This window comes from Syngnathus leptorhynchus, chromosome 3 (genome assembly GCF_054491065.1).
Source record: "Syngnathus leptorhynchus isolate UIUO chromosome 3, UIUO_Slep, whole genome shotgun sequence".
Lineage (NCBI taxonomy): Eukaryota > Metazoa > Chordata > Actinopteri > Syngnathiformes > Syngnathidae > Syngnathus > Syngnathus leptorhynchus.
The window spans coordinates 3,704,426-3,719,251 of NC_141197.1; the positions used below are offsets into that span (position 1 = coordinate 3,704,426).

Here is a 14,826-nt window from a genome sequence, read left to right on the forward strand (position 1 = left end):
TTCAAGCCTTGGTCAACGATGTCCTCCGAGACTTTCTCAATATATTCATTTTTGTCTATCTGGATGACATCCTCATTTGCTCGCGAAACCCCTCCGAACACTGCCGTCATTTCCGCCTGGTGCTACAGCACCTCCTGGCGAACTGATTGCACATCAAGGCAGAGGAATGTGAGTTCCACAAACAATATGTCACTTTTTTGGGATTCATTCTCGAGGGTGGACAGGTTCGACCGGACCCTGACAAGATCAAAGCCGTCCTGGACTGGCCTGTCCCGGAAACCCGTAACCAGGTCCAACGCTTTCTCGGGTTTGCCAACTTCTACCGCCGTTTAATCTGCATTTACAGTCAAACAGCCGCTCCCCAAGCGGCCCTGACCTCCACCAAGACAACATTCACCTGGAGTCAAGAAGCCAATGCCACGTTCTCCGTGTTAAAGAAGAGGTTCTCACAGACACCAATACTCATCTACCCGGACCCCTGCAAACAGTTCACCCTGGAAGTCGACGCATCCAACACCAGAGTAGGCGTGATACTAACGTAACTCATGGACTCCAATGGAAAGCTTCACCCTTGCACATTTTTTTCCCGAAGTCTGTTACCCGCAGAGAGAAACTATGAAGTCGGCGACCGAGAGCTTCTGGCAATTAAGCTGGCGCTCGGGAAGTGGCGCCGCTGGCTAGAGGGTATTGAAAAACCTGTGCTGGTCTGGACCGACCACATATTTACAGTTCGCCAAATGCCTGAATTCTTGACAGTCTCACTGGTCCTTGTTCTTCTCCTGGTTCAATTTGTCCAGTTCTTATCACCCTGGCTCCAAGAACACTAAACCAGATGCCATGTCCCAACAGTTCTCACCCAACGAGTCTGAAGAGGAACCAGCTCCCATCCTTTCCCCCAGTTGCACCATAGGCGCCCTCTCCTGGGACATTGACGACTTTGGACTCAAAGTCGTCACACAAACACGGAATGATGGAGGAGGCGTGTCCATGACGGAGAGGAGGGGGTGGCGGGGGAGGCGGTTTACCCCTGGTAAACCGTATATCGCGTTGGATCACAGGCTCAGCTCTATGAACCCAATCCTGGTACCAGTCCACAAGTCAGAACCTATGTCCCTTTCTCAGTCCGCTCCCGCCTCATTCACTGGTTTCACTCGGCTACGTTTTCAGCCCATCCTGGAACCAGTCGCACCATCGCTCTGATCTCCAGACGCTTTTGGTGGCCATCCATCCATAGGGACGTTAGGAAGTATGTCCTTGCATGTCCCATCTGCGCACGCAATAAGGCGACTCACAGAGTCAGCAGCCCCTGCTGGACTTCTTCAACCCCTCACCACACCCAAATGTCCCTGGTCCCATATCGCATTGGATTTTGTAACAGGATTGCCCGTTTCTCAGGGGATGACCACCATTCTCACCATTCCGACCGCTTCTCTAAATCCTGTCATCTGGTTCCCCTCACAAAGCTCCCCTCTGCTCTCCAGACCGATCAACTCTTGGTCAAACACGTTTTCCGTCTCCATGGCATCCCTCAAGAGATCCTCTCAGATTGTGGCCCCCAATTCAGCTCACGACTCAGGAAACAATTCTGCTCTTGGTGCTAAGGTCTCCCTGACATCTGGTTACCATCCTCAATCAAATGGTCAAACTGAACGCATGAACCAAGAACTCAAATCAACCCTCAGATGTCACACCTCCGATAACCCTTCCGACTGGAATATGTTTCTGCCATCGGTGGAATATGCTCACAATTCGCATGTCTCCTGTGTCTCCGTTTGAAGTGTCACTCGGCTATCAACCACCACTGTTCCCTGTTGATGAGAAGGAGATCTCAGTCACTTCCGTTCACCATCACATGAGCCGCTGTAAACACATCTGGTCCAACACCATCAAAGCCCTTCAAGGCACAATTAAACAAAATCAAAAATACGCTGACTATAGGCATACTCCTGTTCCTCAGTGTTCCCCTGGTCAAAGGGTCTGGCTCTCATTCTGTGACATTCCCCATAAATCCATGACCAAAAAACTTTCTCCACGCTTCATTGGCCCGTTCGAGATCGTGTCCATCATCAGTCCCTCTGCAGTCCGTCCCCGTTTGCCTCCTACCATCCGGATTTATCCCACGTTCCATGTCTCCCAGATAAAGCCTGTTCGGTCCAGCATGTCCCTCGCTCCAGCCGAGCCCCCATCTCCCGCCCGGGACTTGGAGGGGCACCCAGTCTACCCGGTCCAGCGGATTGTGGACTCCCGTCAGCGGGACCGTGGTTGGCAGTACCATGTCGACTGGGAGGTCTTGGGTGACCCGTTCCTACATCTGCGACCCTTCCTTGGTCTCGGACTATTGGTCGTTGCTCCCGTCTACCTCTTCAGGACTGCCGGGTGGCAGCCGTTGAGGGGGGAGGGGAGGTGTCAGGGTCCGGGTGTTTTCTTTTCTGTCCACAGGTGGCATCTGAGAGCAGGGTAGCTGAGAATCCACAGGTGCCACTGATCAGGCACCTCGAGGGGAGGCTCTTAAGGAGCTTGCTGTCAACAACTCGTCGCCCGAGTGTTAGACGATGTTGGTCACCTCTACAGCTGTTGAAACCACGTTCCTTACCCTGCTCGCCTACGCCACGACTCCTGGCTCGCTGGTCCTGGACTCCACTCGCAGATCTCAGCTGAGATCCACTCTGGCGACGCTTCACGCCCTCCCCCATCAAGGAACCAGCCCGGCCACTCCTGTTTTGGAACCCGGCTTAACTACCGACCGTATCTCAATAAATCCTTAACGATCACTGGTCTCTCTGAGTTCATTCTGCACGTGGGTCAAAACAATCGGCTGCACCATGACAGTTTTGCTCCAAGCTAGTTAATTCTTTCCAAGATGAGGTGGGAAATGAACAAACCAAACATGGAGACACCGGTGGAAGCATGTACGTTGCAGTTAATTATGTTTCCACAGAATTACACACAGTTTCCTTTTTGAAAGAACAGCGCTGGTGCTTTGTTCATTTTTAGATGGTAAAGATGCTGGTGATTATCATCCGTTGTTGTGATTGGTTAAAACAAAAGTTTGGTAGGCATGCACAAGTTTTCACATCGCCTGAAAAGTTTTGAGTATTGTACTGTTTGTCCTACCTATCTTGAGCATATCACAGTTCAGCAGTCCCTTATTGATACTGTGGAGAACACATATCAAGCTGGCTCTTTTCAGGTTAATAAATTTTCACTTTTTTTCCTGATATCCTCTAAAAACCTCACCTATTATTCATGTTTATGCTCTTTCTAAATGCCCTAAGATACAAGATGGCACCAAAGCATTGCCTAATAAAAATATAACACCGTCTTGTGCCATCTTAGTACTAAGGAAATATGTTGAATTGAGGGACCTTTTATTAGCATGTTTTTGGAACATGGAAGGAAAAATGCAAACATGCAGACTATATATGATTGGTTCATTATTTCTTGGTTGTAACAATACCTTTCAGTCAGAAAGAAAGCTCCGTAGAGTATGACTGGGCGTGCGTAAAAGCCATGTCCGAGCCCCATCCATCGTCCCCGGACAGCCGCCCGGCCGAGCGCCGGCCCCCGACTTCCATCCACGGAGGTGAAAGAGAGCTCCCATCGAGAAGGACCGGGCGTGCGTAAAAGCTATAATAGTTTTTCAAACCTTCTGTGTCACTCCAAATCATTAAATCCTTCAAACTCTTCGTCCTCCGTGTCACTTACAAACAAAGGCGCTAATGATGCCGGTAGTACGTGAGGCTCTTCGTCATCTTCGTCATCCCGTGATTGAATCCTTTGTCCTTTATGTAAACAACCGCCGCGCAGCACGGGTGACGTCACTTGCAGTTCAAATGACCCTTGCTACATGGCGGTTCGTTTATCGCGGTTTCACTACATCACGGAGTTTTGAATTTTGAAAATTTGTGAAAAAAAATCACATAAAAGTCGCTCCTGAGTATAAGTCGCCCCCCCCCTCAAACTATGACAAAAACCGCGATTTGTAGTCCGAAAATTACGGTAATATTTAGTGTTTGGTGGATTACATGATTGAAGTTTAGAGGAAGAAGACATGACAAATTTAACAGTTGATCCATTGAATGCTTCCATGCCTTCAAAATCACCCCCCCCACACACACACACACACTCTTTAATGTATAACATACAGTAGGTTAAATGGCGTCAATGACATGATTTAAGCTTGACATCTATGCAGGTAGAAATGATTTATGTACAATATACTGACAAGACAAAACAAAAATTTATACTCAACATTTATCCGTTCATTAAAAATGTTAGAAAGTATATGTAGTGTACCTTCAAATGTCCTCCAAAGGTGTCAAAGTCAAAGAATTTGCAGGCTTCATTGCCATAACAGCTGGGCTCCATCTCACCACGGACTAGGATATTACGACTCAGCAGGCCAACCTCAGCTCTCATATCCACCCCATCCACCTCTTCACCCATGTGAATAAATTGGGCTTTGCCTGTGAACACATATACACATGAATAAAAAAATGGTCTTCTATAACTGCAGAGGACATAATCCCCCCCATCCATGTGCTGCCTGAGGAGACATCAATAGTTGTTTCATCATTGAAATACACTCATGCCGCACACAGGTAGAACAAATGTCACCCAAACTTTCACGCTTTTGCATTCGTTTTTTGTTTTTTAACTTGAAGCATAAAACTTGAACATTCACCGCCATGAACATTTATTATGCTCTAATGCATGTGTCAAACTCACGGCCCGCGGGGCACATTCGGCCCGCCGTGTAATCATATCCGGCCCGTAAGATCATTTTACATTATCGTTATTAACGCATCAATTGACGCGCATCACAACTTTGCGTCGTGACTACTTAATACGCGATTGTAGGAAAAATCTGAAAAAATCTAACTTTTATTTATTTAGCATGTTTAGTATAAAACCAAAAACGTATTTACATTAGTTGTGTGCAAGTTACAGCAGTTTATACCTAGAACAGCTAGATGCGTCAATTGACGCAATTGAACATTATAGCATGCACAGTATGGTTATCCACATTTTCCACATACAAGACGTTTGCAAACATTACAGAGGGTTACAGTTCTGTTGCGGCTACATCCTACTTTTATTTGACAAGTCACTCTAGTTGTCAATTGTCCCGTTGCTGTTGACGCTGCCATTCCTGGCTGACATCTCAGCTAATGTCATTTCTGTAGAAAGCTGACGTAAGAATTCCTTGCGTGAGATATTAGTGCCAGTGACTTGCCGGTAGATTATCCATGAATTGACTCCAGCCATATCAAGAATGTTGAAGAACACTGCAAGTCGCCATCTTTTGCATCCTGCCTTTGTAGACATCTGTCGGCACATTGCTTCAAGCATGTCGACTCCGCATTTGTTGCTGTTGTAATACATGATTGATTCTGGCTTCTTTTTGCCATCTGTCTGGCACGGAGAACCTTTGTGGAGAGTTGACAGCAGCACAACAAATTTAGGGGGCTTTGATTAGTATCTGACCAAGTGGATGGAGCCAGACCTGTAAAATACTGACTCGTGAGTGGCCATCTTTGAAGAGTTTGGAATCTCTCTCCTGTTCCATCGCATGGTGCCAACTATTGATGTCCGCTTCTCCATAAGCTTCAGTGCTAGGTCTTTGCTTGTGAAAAAGTTGTCAGTGGTGACGTTGTAGCCACGCCCAAAGTACGGCTCCTTAAATGTCATCACTACATGTGTACCCAAACCTTTGACTCTCTGCTCATCCTTTCCAAGATATGGCTTCACACCGAAGCAGTACTCTATTCCAACTTCAACTAGGACCCAAAACCTGATTCCAAACTTGTCGGGTTTAGAGCTTTATATTGAGTGAACGACAGTGAGTTTTTGTTGGAAACAGCTGTTCATCCACTGTTAGTGAATCCTGCGGAATATATGCCCTCTGACTGTTCTCAACAAGTCTGTCCAAAACCCATGACATCAAACAAAACTTGTCTTTCTTGACCCTCTCTCCACGAGTGGAACGCACATGCAAACGGATGTACTTTTTTATTTTTCTGAATCGGTCACGAGGCATTGCTTGACAGAAGGCTTGGCATCCATATTTTTCTGACCACAGCAAGTCTAGTGGAATGTTCTTGGCATTCATATACCCTCTCAATACAGCAAACCAAAAAATGCGTCAAGCTCATCATCTGATATATCCCACAACAGATCAGACATGCGGGCATACGCGAGTGCAGCACTTGATGTGACGAGTAATGCCTTAATCAACAAATAGTTTGAATGCATCAACAGGTGTTCGGACAGTTCTGGTGTACAGTAATTTTCGGCCTCTAAATCGCTCCGGAGTATAAGTCGCAACAGCCATTAAATGCACAATAAAGTGAAAAAAAAACCATATAAGTCGCACCGGAGTATAAGTCGCACTTTTGGGGCAAATGTATTCGTCAAAATCAAACACCAAGAACAGACATGAACGAGCAACAACAGGCTAAACAATAGGGATGCTAACGTGACATAAACACAAACGAAGAGCTGAGAATGGGCTTGACGTAACATTCAGTTATTCTAATAACTATTACATAAATAACACGTTTATAAAACCATCTGAGTCACTACAATTCATTAAATCAATCGATCATCCTTTATGTAAACAATGCTGCGTACGCGCGACGTCAGACTCATCGTGATTTGCATTTCTAATTAATCCACAGCCTCATATAACGATATATAAAGTATATTTCAAATAACTATCATATTACAACAATATTATCAAACCATCTGTGTCACTCCAAATCATTAAACCCATCGATCAAATTCCTCGTCCTTTGTCAACAACGCCGTGCGTGGGCCCTGACGTCAGCCTCGTCGTAATTTAACAGATCTAGTATATAACTATATTGTAGCATTAACAAAGTACAAGCAAAGACGTGGGTTTGGTAAACGGCTCTTTATTTAACAAAACAATAGTTCAACGAGGCAACAACTACTGAACTTCTAGCCACAGAAGTGTAAGAGAGCTCCAAAAATAGGACCGGGCGTGCGTAAAAGCCATGTCCGAGCCCCATCCACCGTCCCCAGACAGCCACCCGGCTGAGCACCGGCCCCAGACTTCTATCCACGGAGGTGAAAGAAAGCTCCGTAGAGTATGACCGGGCGTGCGTAAAAGCCATGTTCGAGCCCCATCCACTGTCCCCGGACAGCCGCCCGGCCGAGCGCCGGCCCCCGACTTCCATCCACGGAGGTGAAAGAGAGCTCCCATCGAGAAGGACCGGGCGTGCGTAAAAGCCATAATAGTTTTTTAAACCTTCTGTGTCACTCCAAATCATTAAATCCTTCAAACTCTTCGTCCTCCGTGTCACTTACAAACAAAGCCGTTAATGATGCCAGTAGTACGTGGGGCCCCTCGTCATCTTCGTCATCCCGTGATCGAATCTTTGTTCTTTATGTAAACAACCGCTGCGCTGCTGACGTCACTTGAAATTCAAATTACAGCAATCCTTTGCTACATCGTAGTTCGTTTATCGCAGTTTCCCTTTTTTTTTTATATTACATTTTTTTGAAAAAATTCACATATAAGTCGCTCCTCAGTATAAGTCGGCCCCCCACCCAACCTAAGAAAAAAAAACGCGATTTATAGTCCGAAAATTAGGGTAATTCGTAGGACCTGCTTTTGCTGTAAATACATTCGGTACCTGCATTCGTCCAAGGGGTGCTGTTACTCCTAAAATCTCCAACCCCTTTTATAGTGTCCCCTTCTTCTCTGTGGGAAGATGCCTCCTCCTTTTCTATAGGATCCCCATCTTCTCTGTATGAGGGTGCCGCCTCCACTTCTACTGCGTCTCCTTCTTCTATGTCTGATGTGACGTCATCAGAACTCGAAGACGTTACTGCATATTCTTCGATATCACTGCTTGTTGATACGTCATCAAACTTGTCACCAGAGACGTCATCGCCACTGTCTGTATCAAGCAGGTTCTGAGGATGTTCGAGAGCCTGTTTGGCAGTGTGGCGATGTGGACGCGTGCTTTGTTGTAGTTGTGATGAACATGCGTCGCCTGGCGCTTCAGCCTGCTTACTTTCTTTTGAAGGCTGATGCGACTTTGATTTTGTTCTCTTCATCTCTTAATGATTATACAATTACACTTGTCACTCCGCTACGATATCCTCACACAACTACGTTCTCAAGGCGTGCACGTGAACAAGACAATCGCAATAACATGACGTGCGCAACATGTGATGTGCGACGGTAACGTGTCGCATCGATGGAGCGTCAATTGACGTACCCCGCTGTTAGAGGTAGATCAAAACAGCCGGTGTTCTAGTGTTAATGGCCTATCGATATGAAGCGCTGATAACACAATACTGCACAGAACTACAGATCCCATAATGAAACACTTTGGATTTAAGTCTAGCTATTACAAGACATTATGACAGCCGTTAGCCGAAGATACCCCCTCACGATGCTGAAGAGAAAAGTTGATTCTGAAAACAGAGCCTTTAATAACCGATGAGTATATGTTTACTGACATTTCATGTCTCATTTGTGGAGCTAATATGGTTGTAATTAAAGAATTCAATCTAAGACGGCATTTTGACAAAAAACATAAGGATAACCTGAAAGACCTGGATGCAAAGCAGAAAAAACATAAAGCTGAAGAGTTAAAAAAGAATCTGACATTCCAGCAGATGTTTTATTTTACAAAATCAAAAAGTGAAGCTGCTGTGAAACCAAATTTTGTCGTGGCAGAGATCGCCAAATCAGCCTGGCAATTTACGGAGAATTTCTGAAGAGACTCCACCGTTTTGAGGGATGAAAAATGTAAGTGCGAATTGGCGTTTCTGGCTGACAAAACAGCTCATCTTAACGCCTTAAATCTGCAGCTCCAGGGACGTGACCGCATGATCACTGACATGTATGACGCAGTGAAGGCATTTCAAGTGAAGTTGCTTTTATGGGAGACACAAATGCAACAGTGCAGCTTGCCTCACTTTCCTTGTTGCCAAGTAATGGTGAGCCAAGTCAGCGCATCTGTGTTCCCTAAAACGCACTTTGCCGACAAACAGCACACTACGGGCTGAGTTCGCATGGCGCTGTAGTGACTTTGAAGCACAAAAAGAGTTTTGAGTTGCTTCGCAACCTATTTCTGTAGATGTTGAAACTGCACTTGTGCAGATTCAGATGGAACTGATTGAGCTCGTGTAATGGGACACTGAAGGCAAAGTATGACACTGCAGGGTCAGCACAGTTCATTCACTCAATCCCTGCAACAATGCCCCAGTTCTGTCTTCATGCGGGTCGAATCTTATGTATGTTTGGGAGCGCATATCTGTGTGAGAAGCTCTTCTCAATGATGAAGATTAACAAAACAGCACACAGAAGTCGTCTCACTGATGAGCACCTGCAGTCCATCCTGAGAATCTCCACAACACAGGACTTCACATCAAACATAAACCAACTTGTTGCCAAAAAAAAGATGCCAGGTGTCCAGCTGCGATCAGAGTATATGATCAGATCAGAGTCATAAGAGCAAAGAAAACTGAATGATTTGAATTGTTATTGCTGAAAAGCACACATTTTATGTATATTTCCAGGTTTTGTAGCATGTTCATATTTTTAACTTGTATAATTCTGACAGGAGATATTTTTAAGGAGAGCAAAATCTTTTGGGATATTTAAGTTTATTTTTTATATACATTGACATAGGAGTAAAGGAATTTGAATGTTATTTTAATGTCAAGTTGTTTAAGTTAAGTTCTAAAATGAATAATTTAACAATATATTTTTATGAGGTGATGCACTGGGTAGCACGTCCGCCTCACGGTTAGGAGGGTGCGGGTTCGATTCCACCTCCGGCCCTCCCTGTGTGGAGTTTCCATGTTCTCCCCAAGCCCGCGTGGGTTTTCTCCGGGCACTCCGGTTTCATCCCACATCCCAAAAACATGCTTGGTAGGCCGATTGAGCACTCCAAATTCCCCCTAGGTGTGAGTGCGAGTGCAGATGGTTGTTCGTTTCTGTGTGCCCTGCGATTGGCTGGCAACCAGTTCAGGGTGTCCCCCGCCTGCTGCCCGATGACGCCTGGGATAGGCTCCAGCACGCCCGCGACACCCGTGGGGACAAAGCGGTTCAGAAAATGGATGGATGGATATTTTTATGTCTGTTTTTATTCATATTTATGTTCCAAAAAAATATTTAGTTTTAGTGTGTTCAATAAATGTTTTTCCTGTTCGGGCCGCGACCTAAAGTGTGTTTTTAATTTTGGCCCCTTGTGCAATTGAGTTTAACACCCCTGCTCTAATGTATGCAAAGGTTGTACACCATCAGGTTTCAGGTTTGCCTGAAGTCAGCTGGAATAGGTTCCAGCTCACCCAAGACCCCAACGTCAATAAGTAGTGAAAGAAAACAAATGGATAAATAAATAAACAATGAACTATTTGTGGTTGCACATATTCTACAAAATTTTAATCAGGGATGGGAGGGTGCCAATATATCAGGCTAGTTTCCTTTGAAACTAGCCATTGCTATATTGGGTACTCGTGACGATTGCCGATACTGGTATTGGCTGGCTTCTTGCAGCTGTTTCCGAATGAGGAACTAAAATGCATGTTTAACTGATAATGTGTTTTTTAAATAAACTGTATCCATGTCAACTTTCCCATATGCCCCTCCAAAGACTAACGTTTTTGCTTAGCAGGAATTAATGTAGGCTTCACTATTACACACAATCTAAAGTCATAAAAAAAAACTGCAACAAATGTGACAGTTACATATGACACATTCAGGTTGTAGTAACACAACCACACACGAAACACATTCATATTCTTATTAATTACATGTATTGAGCTACTTTGAATTCTGGGAACTGGGTGCCTTAAACAGTCAAAATATAGATTTAAATGTTCCTCATAAAACAGTTGTTGTATTTTCTGACTCCCCTAGATGGCACAAAAAATTGGGCTGAAAGACAGTGACTTGCCTTTTCTTAAACCTCTTTATTTAAACAGTCCCACCTGGAATAGTCAAAAAATTAACTGGGTCATGAAGCAAATTTGAAGCTTCTTTTCTATTCCGTTAGTACCATGTATATGAATAATAGGTAGATAAAAGGTAGATTAAAACTTATATGGACAAACGGTTGCCACGTTCCAAGATGTCACAAAAATCCCAAATGTGATTTTTTTGGTATAATGATAGCATGTGCTTTAGTGAAGAGAAATGAGCAACATATGACTTATTTTCTATACAGATGCATTGCATTAGATGGGAACATTGCCATCAGCAAGTTTGCAGAGCTGAGCTGGGCTGCGCCTTGTGATGGTAGTTGCAGCTTCTGTGCTTTTGTGACAAGATAATAGTTTGCTGATAACCGAAGTGATAGAATGTGGGTCACTGGCATTTACATTAGCATTAGTATCTAACTTTGATTTGTGCCGATCACCACAGGTCACTGTTTGCGCCTGTACTGTATATTTGGGTTTGGTGAGTGTGTAGTATTCTCCACTCGTGCATTTCTTGTTTTAATTGACTTTATTTACATCTTAACAAGCACCGAATGACGTCAGTTTTATCCTTTATAGCTCATTCTTCTACGAAGTCACGTATGTTCATTATATGGATAAAATCCAGATCAAGACGACAAACTTGTCTTGCTGGTTAAACAGTGATCAAAGTTTCCTAAATGTTTTAATTGTATTCAATTTAATTCTTTGCAATTCACTGTATTCCTTGACAAGAAGTAGTACAACCACATATTTTGGTTTTTCTGTGTTTCATTTTATTCATCCATCCATCCATTTTCTGAACCACTTAGTCCCCACGGGGGTCGCGGGCGTGCTGGAGCCCATCCCAGCCGTCATTGTCATCAGGCGGGGGACACCCTGAACTGGTTGCCAACCAATCGCAGGGCACACAGAGACGAACAACCATTCGCACTCGGACTAGGGACAATTTGGAATGCTCAATCAGCCTATGTTTTTGGGATGTGGGAGAAAACCGGAGTGCCCGGAGAAAACCCACGTGGACACAGGGAGAACATGCAAACTCCACACAGGGAGGGCCGGAGGTGGAACCGAACCCGCACCCTCCTAACTGTGAGGCGGACGTGCTACCCACTGCCCCACCGAGCCGGCCTCATTTTATTCATTTGTTTATTTATTCATCTAAATCCTTTTTTTTATAAATCTGGCAATTTAAAAGCAATGTGAAGAAATATACCAATACTAATTGTGGTAAAGATATTCATCAGATGATGTGAAAAATCACCAATCATTTATTTCAACTAACTCTAACTTCTCATCTCAGGATTGACTTCCTCTAAGTTTTCACATACATGGGAAAGGTGTTTGAACTGACTCCATCAAGTACTGTTGGTTAACAGTACTTGATGGAGTCAGTTCAAACACCTTTCCCAGACTCCAACAAAGTACTCCAAGTTGTTCAAATGTGACCTGCATTGAACTAAAAACACGCAAATGTGCAAATTTTCTCCACCTCCACAGCTATACCTTAGTAAAATGTGCAGAATATGGTATTTTGCAGGTATCTTGCTAAAAGGTTTTTATTAGCTACTGTTTGGAATCACTATTTTACCATTTCACCATTACTATTGATAGACCTAATTTGATCAGGATACTGATCATCCCTGTAGTCAGTGGGAAGACCTTAATCAAGAATGGGTTAATAATATAAATATAGCTCCATAAACTGAAATGAACAATAATTTTTTTCTCATCTATTTATGGGACTTTCTCCCAGAAGCCTCTTGACTTGTCAACATGCGGTTTGGCAAATGCCAGGCTTATAATTTTTCTCTTGAGTGACAGAAACTTTCTGCCTTACCTTCCATGGTTTATGACAATAACATTCTTGTCAATGATTCCCAAATGGAGCTTGAAGCGCGATCAAATAAAACAAGTCAAGCACTGCAAGTCATGAACTAAGAATATTACCGTAGTTTTCGGACGATAAGTCGCTCCGGAGTATAAATCGCACCAGCCATAAAATGGGCAATAAAGTGAAAAAAAAAAAACATATATAAGTCGCACCGGAGTATAAGTCGCACTTTTGGGGCAATTTTATTTGTCAAAATCCAACACCAAAAACAGACATGAACCAGCAACAACAGGCTAAACGATACGGTGTGCTAACGTGACATATACACAAACGAGGAGCTGAGAACAGGCCTGACGTGACATTCAGAGTTATTCAAGTAAGTGTTATATAAATAACACGTTTATCAAACTATCTGTGTCACTCCAATTCATTAAATCAATCGATCGTGCTATATGTAAACAATGCCGCGTATGCGCCGCATATGCTGACGTCGGACCCATTGTAAGTTGCATTTCTAATTATTCCACAGACCCATATAACGATATATAAAGTATATTTCAAATAACTATCATATTACAACAATATTATCAAACCATCTGTGTCACTCCAAATCATTAAATCCATCGATCCTCGTTCTTTATGTCAACAACGCCGCGTGTGCGCTGCAGAGATCTAATATATAACTGTATTGTAGCATTAACAAAGTACCAGGAAAGACGTGGGTTTGGTAAACGGTTCTTTATTTAAAAAAACAAGAGTTCAACGAACCAACAACTACTGAACTTCCAGCCACGGAGGTGGAAGAGAGCTCCATAAATAGGACCGGGCGTGCGTAAAAGCCATGTCCGAGCCCCATCCACCGTCCCCGGACAGCCACCCGGCCGAGCGCCGGCCCCCGACTTCCATCCACGGAGGTGAAAGAGAGCTCCCGTCAAGAAGGACCGGGCGTGCAGCACGGGTGACGTCACTTGCAGTTCAAATGACAGTAATCCCTTGCTACATCGCGGTTCGTTTATCGCGGTTTCACTACATCGCGGGTTTTTGAATTTTGAAAATGTGTGAAAATAATCACATTTAAGTTGCTCCTGAGTATAAGTCGCCCCCCCACCCAAACTATGACAAAAACCGCGACTTATAGTCTGAAAATTACGGTAATTCAGTATTTTCAGTTTTAATTTCAAGAGTTGAAATGTTTTAAGATGTGTGATTGTGCTGTGAGTCACATTCCTCACCTCGAACCTTGACTTGGTTAAGTGTACAAGTAGGGCAAGGAATTAGTTCAAACCCTTCTGTCTGATGCATTGAGTAGTCCGTGCTGGCCACCACAACATGGTCCCCGGGTTGCCAACCCATAGGCTGGTCTGCAAGCTCCAAAATTGTGCTGTTGGACAACATGTCGATTGAAATTGAGGCCTGAGGACGGACTGCAGGATTGGAGAATAAGAATTACAACTCGAGAAATGGACAATGACTGTTGACAGCTAACACTGTATTCTACACAAATCAGAGACCTAGGACCCTATTTGTACTGAGCACAAGCTGAGTGCAAAGAACAGTCTAAATGTGCACATGGATGGAGTTTTCTTTCTTTTGGTATTTTGTCAGACTTTGTGCAGGTAGAATTGGGTGTAAGGGGGCTTTTGCAACTTTGTGCCCCATTGGGGGATGCAAGTAGACTTTTACCTGATTTGCATGAAAATCAGGGCGATCAAAGTGAAAACCCAAGTATGCCGTGCATGACACTGCAGAAAAAAAACCCCACCCAACTTGATTGTACCTGGCCAGAGCACTAACTGCTAAGCTTAAAGTCTGTGTCGCTGGCTCACCGAATTGCCTTATAACTGCATTGGAGGGTGCAACTGAGGCTGCCATTCATTCTACTTTTTCATAATTGGGACATTTTTCGAAGTTCTGTTCAACTCATGTGTAAGAGGGATTGTTAAATTTTAAATTAAAATTTTAAATTAAAATTTTAAAATTTAAAATCAGATTTAAAAAATCACGGTATGTTTTTTTTCACGTTATTG

General features: G+C 43.8%; 1 protein-coding gene across 6 annotated transcripts in view; it reads right to left on the minus strand.

Annotated features, from left to right (window-relative positions):
• Positions 1-14,826, minus strand: part of cemip (cell migration inducing hyaluronidase 1) — a 166,337-nt gene that overhangs the window by 63,356 nt on the left and 88,155 nt on the right. For 5 of the 6 annotated variants that reach the window (XM_085906791.1, XM_085906792.1, XM_085906793.1 and 2 more), the window contains 2 exons: positions 14,032-14,223; positions 4,297-4,466 (listed from right to left, as the gene is read on the minus strand). In XM_085906791.1, coding sequence (XP_085762917.1) covers positions 4,297-4,466; positions 14,032-14,223 — 362 coding nt within the window. The remainder of the gene's footprint in view (positions 1-4,296; positions 4,467-14,031; positions 14,224-14,826) is intronic. The other variant, XM_085906795.1, reaches the window with a different exon arrangement.